Source organism: Citrus sinensis, chromosome 8 (assembly GCF_022201045.2).
Source record: "Citrus sinensis cultivar Valencia sweet orange chromosome 8, DVS_A1.0, whole genome shotgun sequence".
NCBI lineage: Eukaryota > Viridiplantae > Streptophyta > Magnoliopsida > Sapindales > Rutaceae > Citrus > Citrus sinensis.
In genome coordinates this window covers 19,069,620-19,086,357 of record NC_068563.1, presented here as the reverse complement: position 1 = coordinate 19,086,357, position 16,738 = coordinate 19,069,620, and the positions used below count along the sequence as shown (strand labels likewise).

General features: G+C 34.1%; 1 protein-coding gene across 4 annotated transcripts; it reads left to right on the top strand.

Moving 5' to 3' along the window:
- Positions 1 to 1,169: 1,169 nt before the first annotated feature.
- LOC102608775 (protein ACCUMULATION AND REPLICATION OF CHLOROPLASTS 3, chloroplastic) lies at positions 1,170 to 12,270 on the top strand. 4 transcript variants are annotated; one of them, XM_006470812.4, is made up of 17 exons: positions 1,173 to 1,662; positions 1,751 to 1,809; positions 1,927 to 1,991; positions 2,574 to 2,708; positions 3,136 to 3,184; positions 4,417 to 4,529; positions 4,615 to 4,686; positions 4,938 to 5,048; positions 5,408 to 5,589; positions 6,490 to 6,765; positions 6,867 to 6,943; positions 7,101 to 7,450; positions 8,424 to 8,528; positions 8,638 to 8,775; positions 10,978 to 11,144; positions 11,369 to 11,429; positions 11,910 to 12,053. In XM_006470812.4, the coding sequence occupies exons 1-17, from the start codon at positions 1,331 to 1,333 to the stop codon at positions 11,916 to 11,918; spliced, it is 2,301 nt and encodes a 766-aa protein (XP_006470875.2). In that variant the 5' UTR covers positions 1,173 to 1,330; the 3' UTR covers positions 11,919 to 12,053. The 4 variants fall into 4 exon arrangements, 3 of the variants coding, with proteins under 3 accessions (XP_006470875.2, XP_052288003.1, XP_006470874.2); XM_052432043.1 differs by lacking the exon at positions 11,369 to 11,429 and adding an exon at positions 11,248 to 11,306; XM_006470811.4 differs by lacking the exon at positions 11,369 to 11,429 and having other exon boundaries at positions 1,175 to 1,662; positions 11,910 to 12,270.
- Positions 12,271 to 16,738: the final 4,468 nt, after the last annotated feature.

Below are 16,738 nucleotides of genomic sequence, written 5' to 3'. Positions count from 1 at the left end.
TTGATAACACATGTAAATTTTATTTAATAAATACATACATACATGTGTGTGTATCACTTCCTTAATTGCAATGGCTGTTTCACTCTTCCAATAATTTAATTGCTTTGAAACTGAAAATAACATTTTTTTTTATCAACTTCTAAATCCTTCTTTTGTCAAAATTGTAGAATTTTAGGAAGAATTAACTCTGCTTGTGATGGATAAAATCAATGGCCATTTCATTTTTATTTGATATGCTTTGTACGGTAAATCAATTGAGGATCCATAATAACTTTTTTCTCCTTAGAATTGGAGCATTTAAAAAAAATTAACATGTCTATTTTCTACCAAAAATGGTTGTCCAATCACATAAAATTGGAAATTTTCAATTCTTAATCAATATGATCATACTGAAATATATAGGTTAAGGAGAGAAAAAAATTATGTGGAGTTAATTTTATTTGTATTTATCTTAAATATAATTATAATTGAATTGGAGTTTTAAAATGATTTTAGAGGGGTGCCAATATTCACACTCTAAATTGTTTGATCCTCATTATACTTGAACAAGAGCATGAGTAAATTGATTGTCTTTATTAAATATAAAGTGTAGTGGTGATATTTTAAACGCCCCCCCCTCCCCGGCATTTTATCTTATTAGCCTCCATTTTTGAATTAATATTACTTATTCTATCATTACTGAAAAAATAAATATTTTTTTCCTCTCTTATGCTCTCAATTGATCGAATTTATTATTTTTTTGTAATTGATCCACAATTTGGATTGAATATTAACTTCTAACCGAATCCAAATTAAAATTAAATAGAATCTTATATTATCACATAAAATCAAAACTAATATCATCAATAATAACAAAACCCACCACTTATTTATAAAATTTAACAACACATAATATTAAAACTCATCATATGTCAGTGGAGGTGATGGTTGATGGTAAAGAAAATCAATGATTGTGGTGGTAGTGATGAACCTGTTGTTGATGGAGATAGGTGGTAGGGGCAATAGTTATGCTAGGGAGAAAAACGGGATTCGAGAATAAAATAAAATATATAATAATAATTTTTTAATAAAATAAAATATATAATAATAATTTTTTAATAAAAATAATTCTAAAAAAAAAGAGATAAATTTCATAGTGAGGTCAAATATCAATATTCTATAAACTATGATGAGTGAGTGCAGTCCATCAAAGAAAGCCCAATATGGATTGAATCCAACAAGAACCCACCACACAAAAATATCACTCGCTTCATCGCCTTCCTTGCTCTGTTTCTTTCTCGATGATCTATCATCAGTCTTCAATTCAAAGAATTGACAAAACAACAAAAAGATGTCCATTTCACTTGAACTCCCCCTTTTCAAAACTTCCCACTCGGTGTCTCTGCTTCCTTATAATGCCACGTCGTCCTTTTCTTCTGGAAAAAAAATAAAATGTAAACGTAAATGGAAGCCGCCTTATTATTGTAGTAGTAATAGTAGTAGTAGTAGGATTAGAGTTACGATGAGTGAAAATGATGAAAGTTGCCCACCAAGTGTTTGTGAAAATGAAAATGATTCTAATAATAAATGTGTGCAAGTGATTGCCATTGGCAGTAGAAAGGATGCGCTTCTCGATTTTTGCTTGGATTCACCTCTTAATTCCTCCTCCTCGCTCCAATTTTGGTATTGCAAATTGCATTTCATTTACACTAATTGTTAATTTTTTTTCTTTTTTGCTAATTATTATTATTGCTATTGTTATTTTGTGCAGGAATATTGTCACTGATGGGTCACCGAATGTGCAATTACAACAGAGGTTTCTTGGAAAAAGTATTTTATCCGGTCTAGAGTCTTGAACAAAGGCTCTTTGTTTTTTTTTTTTTTTTTGGTAATATATGTAGAGCTAGTGTGTGATTATATGATGCTATTTCCATTTAATTTTTGCAGATTTAACTCCAAGAATTGTGGAAGCTCCATCGTTCATACAGACATGTTCGAAGGCTATTATCCTTGTTTGTACATTCCTTAACTGATCCACTTGTTGCATTTTGATTATGTACTTTTGTTATAAATAGTTCTGCTTGTTTGATTACGTAAATTGCCTTGCCACCATAAAACATGCAAACTTCATAGGAAACTTGAACCTTTTTGCAAAGGGCAAAGAAATTACAATCTTTCGTTGTCCAATCAAGTCACAGTCTTTAGTTCATTGTCAAATCACAATCTTTGGCTCTGGGGACTCTCAACCTTGCATGTGCTTATGTACTTATTAGAAAGAAGTTATTTTTACGAAATTAAGGCTCAATTAGCCTACTACATCTTCATTTCTTTTGCTAAACTCTTTATGCTTAGAACTGAGTTTTCTATCCACTTTTTTGTCCTTTAGCCTCTTGTATCCTGAAAGAAATAATCTGTGGTCTTAGTAAATGTAATTTTCAAAAAAATCTATTTATAACGACTAGAAGAAAGCCTGATCGGGCATATATTTTTTCAAACTTCAATTACATGTCGCTTTATTTTCTTACGGCTGTTTGCTGTCTGCTTGAAATTTAATGGCAACAATATCTACTCTGCTCTTTTTTTTCCCCCTGTAGTTGGCTAGTGCGGGTTATGGTTCGGATGACGCTGGGGCTATTGATATTCTCAAGACAGCAAAGTCTTTGGATTGTTTTGCCATTGCTATTATTATAAAGCCTTTTAGCTTTGAAGGACAAAGACGCCTTGATGAGGTATTGTTTTCTAGTGAATCATGACGAATACATGCTTTCTTGCCACAAGTAGAGAGAGTAAAAACTCTTATTAGAAAAGATCATCATTTAAATAACCTTTTTTTTAATAGTTTTACTTTGTGTGAAATTTCTAATAGATTAGTTTTAAACTTTTAGTCCTTGATCATTCATCTCCAAGGGGGCAACCCAATTGATTTCGCTTTTGCAGTGGAAGCAAGAGGTCAAGATTTTGAACCCTTTCACACCAACCTTCATGGGAAATTGATTCAGTTGGGGTGGGATGCATTATAAATTAATTTAAAACTAATCAAATACTTAGTTCGTAATTCAAATTTAATTATTTAGTATTTAAATAATATTTTATCTTTCCAGATATTTTGAAGTTATTATCTCTACCTTCATAATTTTCTTGTTACCTGAGTTGCAGGTAAAGGATTTGGCAGCAAAACTTCAAGATCATATAAACTTTTACATTGGTAGGTGTTTTGCTATATTTTCATTTTGAATAGGATAATTTTAAGAGTAGGTAAGATGGCAAGAGACCATATCAAAATGCACATTTCACTGGGTGTAGGGTCTTTTCATGGTCTTTGAATCAGCTGTCCAAAAGAAGATACAACTGAATTTTGATTAGTATCTAAATATCTCCAAAAAAGGAGCATGAAGGAGCTAAAGAATTGGAAGTTGAACCACAGAATAGTGTCATCAATTTTGGCTTTAATTCAGTCTGTACAATGATCCAACCTTGAAGATCTAGTACTTACATTTGTTTAACATGGACTCTAGAAGGCAAGGAATAAGAATTCTTCATATGGGTTGACCTTTCCCTTGGTGCCCTTACACCCCTTCAACTACCAACATGTGCAACACTATCTTGACCTCCAATAAATTCTGGAAAGAGGAAGCATATAAGCTTGGACCTCATTAGATAATTGAGTGCATTGGAAGATCACTTGTAATCTTCCCATCTTGTTACACATTCAGTTCTAAATGCGGGATCTTCTGGCTCAATTTATACATTCCCATTGGTTTGAACATTTACTGTTACATGTTTGGGGCAGTAACTGCCAAACAGAGATTTTGAAATAGAACTTTAGCGCACACGTGCATAATCAAAGAAGTCTTCGCCCAAATGCACTGGTCTTAGAGAAACTCTTATTAAATGATAAAGTCTTAATATAAATCAACTTTCCTAGAGAAAACTTTCATTATGAAAATTTCCTTACATCTCTTTCACTATCATCATCCCAGGTCAAAATTCTACCTCTTTTGGCATCTGAAGTTAAGTTTTTATTAGAGGGAGGTGGCTCTTTGGTACCGAATTTCTTACTTTGTATCTTAGTTCCTTCTAGTGTTAATTCGTAATATTGCTAATCCCTATTTTTTGGTGGGATAGGTTTTGTTTGAATCTTTTATGCTATCGGTTATTGCCGGAGGATTCTCTAGTACAGTAAATAGAGTTCATGGGTTATAGAATGTTAGCTATATCTAAGCTGAGCTTCAAATCGCTTTAGGCATGACAGACTTTTCATACAAAGTGATTAATCATCTCTCAGCAACGTTATAAATCATCATTTTCCTCTTTTTTTTCCTTGTGTACCCTCAAGATTAAATGTATATGACCCTTTTTTGTTTCTTTTAACTTTTGGTACTAATGGACTTAATAAGGCTGAACCAGAGTATTATGGTTTCTCTTTGTCATATACAGATATTGATACCGACAGACTACTTGAAAAGGACTCAGTTACACTAGACGAGGCTTTAAAAACTGCAAATAATGCTGTTTTCTTGGCTGTAAATGCCATCTCTACTCTATTATCTGTGAGTAAACCTTCTCCGTGATTTAATTGGCTTAAACATGTCATGCAATCCGCGCTATCAATTGTTAATATTTGGGTATTTACAGGACATGCATAGAAAACTTATTGACATAGTACATAGCAATGTGAAAGAACTCAAAGTTTCAGAAATTTTTAAAGTAAGTTTCCATTAACTCTCATTTTAGTGTAGATTAATATTGATTATCAATGCCTCTAAGGCTGCACTTTCATATTCACTTTTCTTCCAGTCCGTTCTTCATAATTTCCCTTATCAATTATTTTATTTGTTTCCTGTTGCATTCTGTTAGAAAAATACTCTGATTCAATTGATAGCACAAGACAAAAGTTGAATATTTCTATTTTCCCATTTATATGCTTGTTCTTTAAAGGCTAATGCAACAGTGTACAGATTTTGGGAAACTACAAAGAAGCAAAAATTGGATTTGGAGCTGGTTCCAACATTAAAACTTCAATTTTGCAAGCTATATACGACTGTCCTTTCATTGGTGCTGGTGTAAAGGTATTGATCAAAGTGAACATGGTTACAGTTCTTATATTGGTCTCATTTAGGCTGATTAAAAATTCCGTTGTTTTCTTTAGTAAGGGTTTAAAGATATGATGAACTTGAATCAGACTGCACAATTTACAAAGTTTTTGGGTGTCCCTTTTGTGTATATTTGTATGTGTTTGTCATTAGGTATCGCTTCTGTCCTGGAAGCGTTTTGAATTCTTTATATTGTTTTCACTTCTGTTACAAACCTTATCATGGTACAACTGTCCTCACTTTCTGTTGATCCAAATAAACTCTCCCTGTTTTGCAGTGTGCTTTTACAACTGTTCTAATGATTACTAGTTATTCTGTTTTTCTTTTTTACACAGGAACTGAATGGCATGGTCATATGTGTTGTTGCTACGTCAAATATTATTGGCAATAATGATTTGCAAAGCTTTTTGCATACTTTCCGTCAAATTACAGAATACACCGGGGAAACTATCGTATCTTTTGTTCATGAACCTAATTTGGAGCCTGACCTGCTTGTGACGACAGTTGTTACTTTAGGGTAAGTATCCATTCATTAATAATAGTAATGACAACTATGAGTTCTTGAATGTAAATTGGTTACTCATCTGTGAAGTTGGTATTTATCAACTGAAGGAGCTGGTTCCTTCCAAGTTTAATTTTGAGTGTTGTTCTTGTGCCAAATAATTTGAACCTTGAATTTAGTTTCATTATAAACATTAGAGAATCATGACTTACAAATAACAGACATTCCTTTGAAGCCATGCTCGGCAATAGTGATTTTTATGTAAATTATCAATATTGTTTTATGTCTTCAGTGATTAGTTGTTCTGTAGTCGTTTGCATTGTTGTTTTTTGCTATTCTTGTTGTGTCATGTTTCACTTTCTTCAAAATGCATGTGAATATATAGCTTTCCATTTTCAATTCCTGCATAAAAATAGCAGGAGTTTTGATATTTCTATATTTACAAGCATGTGCTCTTGATAGCCGTAATGTGAGGAGTTATATCTGCTTTCAAGCTACCTGCTGAACTTTAATTTTTATGATGTCACTTGCTGCAACAACTTTTTCCTTGTGCTAAATAACTATTGTAGCGCCTAGTTAGCGTCAGTAGTTTCAACTTGGGTCCATGCCCTATAGTAAGCAATTGCCCGAGCTGCAATCCTACTGCCTCTTTGAGGTCTTCGTGGATGCTTATCCTTATCCAGGTAATTTACCAGTGTTTATGGGATGGAAAGATTTTTACCTACTCAGGACAGTTGAGTAGGTAAAATCATGAATACTTAGGTAGCCAGAAATAATAAAATGAGGAAGAAAGAAATAATGAATAAAACAAAAAGTAGTCGGAGCTAGTTCTTCAGTGCTGGTTCATAAATTATTAGTTTTTTAGTTTTTTTTTTCCCCTCTTAAAGTCTAATTTAAATTTCATCCAATTACCAGATTGGTTGAACAGGCCTCTCGGAAAAGCAGCATTTTCTCTAGATTGGCTCATCATTTTCCCTTTGTTTTTAATCTACTGAGAAGAAATCATCAACAGTCAAATGATACTCAAGGAAACAGTGAATTTGATAATGCATGCGTTTCTGAAGTTATTGGTCCACCAGGCACCAGTGAAATAGAAAATAAAATCTCTGATGAGAGTGTTTCCGAAGGATTTTACAATTACTCTAATGATGCTCCGACACTATTGACCAATTACAACAACGATGCTTCGAGGTTATTTTGTTTTCTTAAATTATCTCATTTTTAATTAATTCACCTCAAAGTAGTTAATGTATATGTTATGTGACCTTTTAAGCTTCCTATCATGGTCATAGTGGGTCAGGACAAAGTGAGGCTGAATTTTATGAATCGAGGACTGAACCACCCAACTTATACGATCAAATTGCAGAAGGTAGTGCTATAAAACTGCTTACCATCATTAGATTTGATTTACTAATTTTCAGCTTGATGAGTCATATTATGTTAACTTTGGGATCCTGGACATTGATAAAACTTACTGATTTTTTTTTCCCCAATTTTGACACACCACAATTACAATTCCTTATTAGGAACTCCTTTCCAAAGGGAGCTACTCAATAGTTGGAACTTGGGACCTGGGTATCAGATTGCACAACAGTGGGCCAAAGAAAGATCAGCTGACTCTCGGGCTAGTACAATGATTGACAACCTCGGCATCTTCTGCCTTCCTATTGGTGTCAGAGCATCAGAGGAGTTGGATATTTTTTGTTCACAACAACAAGAGCCCAAGACTGAGAATGATGTCAAAGAACCACCTACTGGTGCAAGTTTTGATGTAATGAGGGATTTTTATAGCACTGCGGCTACTCTATTGAAGGGAAAAACTGCTGATGTTCGTAAGAAGCAAGGAGTGCTATCCACACGTGCAGCATCTATGCTGGTAATTTGCATTTAACAAAATGTACAATAGGGATGTTTTGATACAAATATTTTTGGATGCACAATAGAAAAGTTTTGACACAAAAATATTTTCTGATGCACAATAGGAAAGTTTGGATGCATGCTAATATTCTTACAGATCTATTGTTTCCTTAATTCAAGTTTTGTAGTTTGTTCTATCATCTATGAATCATTCTTCTGGGAGAAAAATTTAATTGGTCCTACTTAATTATATAATAATGAATTTATTTGCTTTAAACCAAGAGGTTGGATTAAGAGGTTAAAGTTTGGATTCAACAGAAGGAAAGGGTATCAGAACCCCTTAGAGCAACCTACCCAGGTTGTTTATATTCCACAAGTTTCCTAGTTGCCAAGATTGAGGGTCCTGCAGTAGTACCTAGTTTAGACTTTTACTCTTGTGTTTTTGGAATCATACATATGTTTAAAGGCACATTTTGAAGTTCCTCGCTAGCCCATTCCTAAATTTTTCTCTCTGCTGCACTTAGTGCATTGATATAGGTAATGCAAAAATATTGTATTTTTAACAACTGAAGATTTTCTTGAGCATTGTTATTTTAATCTTAATGGTGTACTATGCATGTGCCATGAGGTGAATAGAGGATTTGAATTTTATGTTCTTTGTTCACTGTTTTATGAACTCGAATGATAGCTCACGCATGGCCTAGATTAATAGTTGGTTCCAACCTCCTGATTTAACAGTTCAACTTTTGAAACTAAAACTTTATATTCTGTTATGTAGTTTTAGTACTTGGATTTTTGCTTGGGATGAAGAATTTTTCCATTTCATAGCATCTTAAGACAGGAGTTATAGTATTTTTCATGTACCTTTCTAATATTAAGTATCATTATATAGTGGTATGTGCTGTCTTTTGTTTGCTATCTTGGAGCTTTCAGGTTTTTTTTTTGTGTTTAGTTCATGTGTACTTTATTCTGATTGTGCAGTTCCCATGCAGGAAGCTGAACGAGATTCACCGAAAAAATGGACTCCTGTGGTGGAGATACAATACAGAGGAGGAATCTATAGGGGACGATGTCAAGGGGGTCTTCCTGAAGGAAAGGTATTTGAACTCCTTTTCTGAAGCAAACTTGTTTTGTCTTTAATACTTTAGGGGAAAAAGTTTTTTTAAAAAAAGGAATTTAATGTCATTTTTTGCACAATTTACACAGGGTCGTTTGATCCTTGAGGATGGAAGTATATATGAAGGAATGTGGCGTTATGGCAAGAGATCAGGTCTGGGTATATTTTACTTCAGTAATGGAGATGTGTTCCAGGGATCATGGAGAGATGATATGATGCATGGCAAGGTCTGATTATTTATTTATTTTTTTGATGAGAAACTATGAGTATTTGTATTAATAAGTAATGGACAAAGTACACTTTAGTAGTGGACCAGGTATCCACTTAAAATCAATCAAAGCTTATGAAAATGGGGATCAATCCCCAAAAGTCTGATTTAACTCAAAAGAGACTGCTTATCCCCATAAAAAAATGAGCGGAATACACTCTAAATCCTTAAACTCCCTCCAATTCCAATGAATGAAGAAAAGATGAAGTGTCCTGGAAATCCTTTAGTCACCGACACCCAAAGAGTATCCAAAAGGTGAACTCTTTACCACAAGCTATCATAACTGCCCCCTCATGACTCTCAAAAAATTCTACTGTTTCTTTCATTCCAAATCACCCAAAAGATAGCTGAAACTGCACTTCTCTAAAGAGTCTTAAATTTCCTCCTTTCCCAAGAGCATCAATGCTCTCCATTAACAAAGCTTCACAAGAGCACGGAACAGCCCAAGATAAATTTGCTTCTTTGCATAGTTTTCCCCACAATCTAAAAGCAATCTCACAATGAAGAAACAAATGATTAGTATTCTCTTCTTCTACACATCACAGGCCATGAAGGCGAGAGGCATATAGATGGATACTTTTTTTTAATCACTTCACTAGTGTTAATTTTTCTTTGAGCTAAAGCCCAAACAAAGAACTGAATTTTGGGTGGGGATTCTAGTTTTTTATATCAATCTGAATGCTTAAATGTTTTAATTTGAGAAAGAAAAGCAAGTAGATACTGCTCACTTGAGGGGATCTGATGGGTAAGTTCATTTTTGTCACCCTCGGCTTATTGACAATACTTTACATATACATGCCAGCAGGGTTTTAATTACTGATTTGCAGTTTCAGTTGTCTTTTCTCTCTGCCTATTGGCTTTTATCTTTTGAACTTTTGGGAACTCTCTACTTTGAACGTATTCTTTTCGAGGAAGCAAATGATACGTGAAGTTAAATTGATTAGTTGCTTCTCAATTATGATGAAAGGAATCAATTCACACATTATGTTTAAGGCAGAAAAGATGTGATACGATGTAGTAACTTAAGGATTTCAAAATTTTGTAGCATAGGAAAAGGGCCATTTGGTAGGAGATTTGGCTCGACTGTAGAAGAAGCTTATTTTTTATGTAAAATATAATAATTATGAAGTATCAGCCTAGAACATTAATAATTAACAGGATCTGTGAGGAGTAACCTGAGTTTGAGTTGTAATGGGTGGTAAAACATTGAAGTAAAAGGGCATCAGGAGAAACCTAGGAAAAGAATCTCTCTAAGATTACAAAAATGATCTAATATTTTTACAGAACAACACTCAGATCATTTTGAAGAATGTTAACATACTTATAGATTGGACATGTCTTCTTATGACCAACTTATTGCTAGGATTCCTACAGCCAAAAGATTGAGAAATCTTACATAACAAAGTTTAACCTAAATCAATTTAAAGACCAAATAAAATGTCTAATAACTGAAAGTAACCCTCACTACGTAACTAAATTTTCTCTCTTGTAGAAGTTGTAGAACTAAATTTTCGCTCTGTTGATAAAAATTTCCATAACTAGTAAATGATTCTCTGAATTAAATGTTGATTTAGTCCAGTATTAATGAGGCTGATCAAGTGTTACAGAAATCCTATTAATATAGGGTAAAATTCCAAAATAATAAAAATTACAAACAAAATCCTTTCCATGTGATAAAAGACTTTTTCATGAACAAATTTATTTTACATCATCAATTACTGTTTAGAATTTTCACTATTCCCAGGAAATTTGTCTGAGCTGTTGATTCAAATAGATACTTGAACGTATTTCCGCTGAGACGCTCCTAATTATCTGCTTATGTTATTTATCCTGTTCAGCATGGATGTTGCCTTTTCTACTCTACTCAGTACAGCTTTTGCTTATAACTAAAAAACATCTGGTATTTGGATCTTAGCAAGTTTTTGCCTCTGTATCTTTCTTTTGCTTTTTATTAATTGGAACTAAAATCTAGATCGACAATCAAGTAAATGCATTGAATCATTGCTTATCTTCAACTTCTGAAATCCAATTCACATCCTCTTTCTATGGGTGACGAAAATATTGTTCTTTTACTTGGTGGTAGGAAAAATCATATGTAATAGATACCTGAGAATATCCTTCTGGATTATTCTGAAAATGGTTTGATTTTCTGATCATGTAGGGTTGGTTTTATTTCCACACTGGGGATCGATGGTTTGCAAACTTTTGGAAGGGAAAGGCCAATGGTGAGGGCCGCTTCTATTCGAAGTTTGGTGACATCTTTTTTGGTCGTTTCCGAGATGGATGGCGGCATGGCGACTTCCTTTGCATTGATGTTGGTGGAAAAAGGTTTGTCTTATTTTTTTCATATAACATTTTGGTAATATTATATGAAACTCAATCAATTTATTACATGTGGCTATTGAGTTTGCTCCATTTTATCTTGATACAGCTTCCCTTTACCGGAAAAACAGGCATAAAATTAGGACTGTGATTATCAGCTTCAATAGTGTATGAAGATAGCATCATTGCTAAAACAAGTATTTATGCTTCACTTACATGTTTGTGGTTAGGATTTCGGAGTCTTTGCAAAGATGTTTATATGATTCTTCCTTCTGTGGGATGGGGATGCAGGTGCTAAATGAGAAGAAAAATCATTAATAGATTAGACTTCTACACCTAATATCAATGCTTTGTCTTAAAGTTTTCGATTTTTTGTGTTACTGTGTTATTGATATCACAATATTACTGCTACTTTTGGCCAAGTTTCACCTGTTCATACATGGTGGATCTTAACCTTTAAAAAATAGATTTTTTTGGTTGGATATTCAAACATGCTTCTTTTGCTTCATTTGTGTGTGCTAATATTATTTGCTATGAGAAATGGAAAGTGAAAAGGAATAACTTTTGTTTGAAAGGTCGGACCTTTTTCTTTGGGGCCCCTCTTGTTCTTTGGTCATTTATGTTCTCAAATCCTTTTTCTTTATCATAAACCAATCCCAGCCTTACTGTAATGTCATATTCCCTAAATAGCTTCTGGAGATATCTAATTGTTCAGATTAACTACCCTAATTCCCTGTTGTAACAGATACACTCGAATTATCATATTTGCAGGTGCATTGAGATTTGGGATGAGGGTGTTCTTGTAAGCCGTAAGCAGTTGAACTCAGATAGCGGTACCGAATAACTATTGTCCAGTGTTTGCATGTCTCTTTTCTTTCACTCTTAAAAATTAGTAGGTTGTCAGCAAACAATAGCAATTAGCAAGAGAATTTTCGGCGAGTGTCAAGAAAAATTGCTGACGGTCATATAAGAGTCGCATTTTCATTTTATTTTTTTCAAATTTTCACATGGATTTTGAATTGTATAGCTCCATATGTATGTTGCCTGATTTTTTTTTCCTTTTTTCAATATTCATTTACTCAAAAAGCTATCTGTATTTGGGGAATTCTGCATAATGAATTCTTATGTATGATGTCGGATTTGTTTCCAAAGGCTTGTTAGGTATTAGCATCAGCTCTTAAAAGAGTTTATTAGAAAGCAATTATATGATCTACAATATATCAAATAATATGCAACCATTCAATGTTTGCAGGCCTTATTCGAATATTTTAAGAGAATTCAAAATTCTTGTATAGGAAAACATATAATCACTTAAATAAAGCCGAAAGACTGAAAAAAAAAACAAATTGAAGAACAAAATATTACCTCACAACCAGTGAATAACCAATTTAAGCCTTTTATCCTAAAAGGATTTGACCAAAGGAACAATTCAAGTTAAGAAATAATTGAAAAATTAAAAAGATAAATCTATTTCGTGATGCCCGATGCACATTATGCAATGTGCATTCACCATATATGTAGGAGCAGGACTGTTGTGCTAAAATGAGCTGATCTTAGCACCGGATTCTTTTCCATGTACCAAATCTAGAGATGACCAAAAAGTCAGGCGGCATGGTTGGTACGAAATGTGTCTATACAACGTGACACGATATCAACATGCTTCGTTAAGATACACAATATGGCACAACATGCACTTGGGTTGGGTTGGACCTAAATTTTTAGGCGCACATGTTTTGAAGTACAATATGATTTCAGATGAGTCAAAGCACAGCACGTGAAAAAGTTTACAAAAAATATGGTTTTTTAATTGAATTTTATTTAAATTATAATCTCAAGTATTATTTAAGTAAATAAATTTGAATTGAACAACATTAGAAATAATAATATTTTGTTTTATTTTAATTGAATTGAAATTTTATTATTAATTAATGTTTTGTTATTTTAAATTATAAATTAAATTTAAGTCATTAACTGAATTTGTATTATCGTTTAATGTAATATCGTTTTGTTTTCTTATAATTGTTGGTTCTATGTTATGTAAATGTAATAAATTTTTTAATTGTATTTCTAATCAATTGTTAATGCAACTCTAAAATTTTTTTTTGAAGTATTATAATATATTTGATTAGTGTTGTATGATATAGTTTATAAATTTGGATGATTGATATTTCAAAAAAATATTTCAATTTATGTCTAAATGAAAGTGCTTTGGTTAAATGGTTGAAGGCTTAGAAATAAGTTTATAATGAGCTTGAGATTGAGTCTCATTATACTTAAAAGTTTAATTTTCTTTTTTAAGTAAAAGCAAAATAATTTTAAAAAAAGATAAGTGTGCTAGCACCGCCGGTATGCGGCGTTGGGCCAATCTTTCAAAATTTCTGCACGGTACAGCATATCAAGTTCGACGGGTTGTGCTCGGCACGACTTGTTCGTCATTTCTAACAAAATTTATTTTTTTATTTTGATTTATGCACCAAATCTAACCCCGCGACTAAGGCCTTAGTTTTCATTTTCAATTTAAAAAATGCTCCAAATCTTTATTTAATGACTAAGGCATTAGTCTATTGGTGAATTTGTTACCTCAACAATATCAAAGCCACGAGATTGAGTAGTATGAATTCAAAAATATTTTTTTTCTCACAAAGTGTGGATAGGGGTAAATATCTCCTCAAGTATTTGTGGAAGTAAATTTTCAAATTAGTTTGAGAATTTAAAAATATTTTTTTTTCTAAAAATGTGAGTGTCGTAGATATCTTTATATTTTCACAAATCTCCCATAAAGGTGAGATTATGGGAGAATTCAAAAATATTTTCTTTTAAAAAATGCACCAAATCTTACTCAGCGACTAAGGCCTTAGTTTTCATTTTCAATTTAAAAAATGCACCAAATTTTTACTCAATGACTAAGGGCGTTTGTCTATTGGTCAATTTGTTACCTGAAGAATATTGAAGTAACGAGATCGAGTCATATGAATTCAATTTTTTTTTTCTCACAAAAGTGTTGGTAGGGGTAAATATCTCCTCAAATATTTGTGGAATAAATTTTCGAATTAGTTTGAGAATTCAAAAAAAATTTCTTTTCTAAAAATGTGAGTGTAGTAGATATTTTCACAAATCTCCCATAAATGTAAGTAGATAGATATCTCCTTACAAATCTCTTATAAATGCAAGTAGCTAGATGTCACCACCTTAGGCCGGGTGGGCTGAATAACGTGGCTTGGCTTGTAGCCTTGTGCCAAGTCTTGGTGGCAACATGAGTGTGCTTGTGGTGAGCACGAAACCAAGGCAAGTATGATGCGTGAGTTGGGGCACGACAGTAAGTGTGCACTATGGGACAAATGCAGGGGGAGCGCAGCAACATCTCGCAAGTGCGAGAGGCGCAATGGGCTCGCAGACTCAAGGCACAATGGGCACGCGGACGCGAGGCGCAACAGCGCGCGAACGTAGTACAAAGGCATGCAAGCGTGGGGTGCTGCAATGAGTGAGGCAAGCGTGCTGGAAGAGTTTTGGACAGCAAGTAAGGTGGCGCGAAACTAAGCCAAAGGCTGCGAAATGGCCCCTAATAACAAGCATGAGTGGGTGGTTGCCGGCGCAACTAGTGGGAGACATGGCTTTGGAATGCATGGCTAGAAACGTGGGAACATGAGAAGTGGGCAGCGGCGGTTATGCCCCACAACTTCCTTGTTTCTAGGCTAATGGGCAATAATTGCCTTGTTCCTTAGGGGAGTGGAGATTTACTCCCTAGATCATGCTTAGTGGTGCCTACTTTTATAGGAAATATAGCAAATGGGAGTGTCATTTGCATTGTGTATATCTGGTAAAAGTGAGTCTGTGTTTTGGGATAGAGATTTGGGAGAAAGTGACATCCTCTAAGCACATATAGTCTTGCTAGGTTGGAACTTTTCTTATTGAAGGAAATGGAAAAGTTGGAAGTTGGTGCCTCCGTAAAAACAATCTCGTATATGTGCTGGTTTCTCCTTTGTTGAGTGGCTGGTCGAGCGAGGCTTGATGCCATCACGGGCTAGCCGCATCTTAAGAAAAGCCAAGTGGCAACTGGTATCAGAGCCCCAGGTTTAGGTTTGTGTTTTTCAACAAATGTTGAGGGAAACAACGAGGGATAGGTTGGCTAGATTGGAAGCTGCAGTCGGGAACTTACCGCTTAATTCGGATAATTTGGTGATCACGATGGAAGTTAACTCAGTCGAATTGGCAAATCTAAAATTTGCTTATGATGGGTAAGCAAGGACTATTGCTGAAAAGATTGGGTTGATTTTGGATAATGTTGCCACTTTGGCGAGGGAACTAAGGGGCAACATTAGGGCGCTAGAAAATTATTTGGGTTTGTTGAAGCGCGTGGTCAACAATGCATTATTACATTTAGAGGCAGGGCCTGCGAAGATCAATGTGCTCGAACCGAAGCCATTCGGTGCCATGCATAGTGCCAAAGAGTTGGAGAACTTCCTATGGGATGTAGAGCAGTACTTCAAGGCTGCTCAGGTACCCAAAGAGGAGTAAGTTTCAATTGCTACCATGTATCTAGTTGGTAGGCTTGGCAAAACCCCGGGTCCGGTCCGGGTTTGGTGCAACCCGGGACCGGACCGAATGCCAAAAATTAAAACCCGGACCCGGATAAAACCCAGTTTTTGTATGTCCGGTCCGGGCTTGAGCCCGGCGTGTCCTGGGTCCGGGTTTTGTCTTCCGGGCTTCTAAGCCCGCAAACAAATATTTCAAAAAAAAAATTCTTTCATTTTTATTAAGATGTAACAGATTGAAAATAAATTAAAAATAAACAATGGTTCCCTTTTAATCAGCAGAGTCATACAACTATCTTAAATTGAAAATAAATTTGATTAAAATGTAACAAATTGGTAGAAGTTATCCAATAATTGTCAAAGCGGCAGATGGTAAGTAGCATGCACCAAGCAACTTAATTAATTAAACAATAAGCTTAGTCCTCCGTTAATGTGTGTACATGTACATCTGCACTCTGCAGTAGGCACAACAACTTGTTATTGACTCGGAAACAACTTTATAATTCACTTGATAAGCTAATGCGGCTGCAGCCAAAATAAATATCACCAAATAAGTGATACAACAATACAACATGCATGCACATTTTTTGTGTATCATAATACAAGATAAATCTCAAACTTAAGTCAAAGAAAATTAGAGAAATAGTTAAATACAAACTTATAACATACTAACAATACAAATTTTGCACAAATAATGAATAAAAATGCATCTAACTTCTAACCTAAACTCATTCAATCTATATATAAAAAAAATTAAATTCAATAACACAATAAATCTAAACAACATCCAACATATCATAAGTTCATAATTATGACACCAATTATCAATACAACACATGAAAATCCTAAAATGTTCAACAACTCAAAAAATAGTTCATAAAAGAGTCAAAACACTCCCATGTAAAACAAATAAATAACAAGTTCATGTCTAATTCCAAATAAATAAATAAACGTTCATGTCATGCTACTTGTCGACGCTTGTAGCTCATCATCATCATCCGAAATTACCTCCTCCCCAGTAAAAATCTCATCCTCCGGAACTCCACCTTACGACAAAAATAACACATT

Bases quoted from the DNA above. Each gene is read 5' to 3' on its own strand.
- LOC102608775 (XM_006470811.4), top strand. From the start codon at position 1,331: ATGTCCATTTCACTTGAACTCCCCCTTTTCAAAACTTCCCACTCGGTG. The intron at 1,663-1,750 runs GTATTGCAAATT...TATTTTGTGCAG, and splicing joins TCCTCCTCGCTCCAATTTTG to GAATATTGTCACTGATGGGT. The intron at 6,944-7,100 runs GTAGTGCTATAA...ATTCCTTATTAG, and splicing joins ATACGATCAAATTGCAGAAG to GAACTCCTTTCCAAAGGGAG.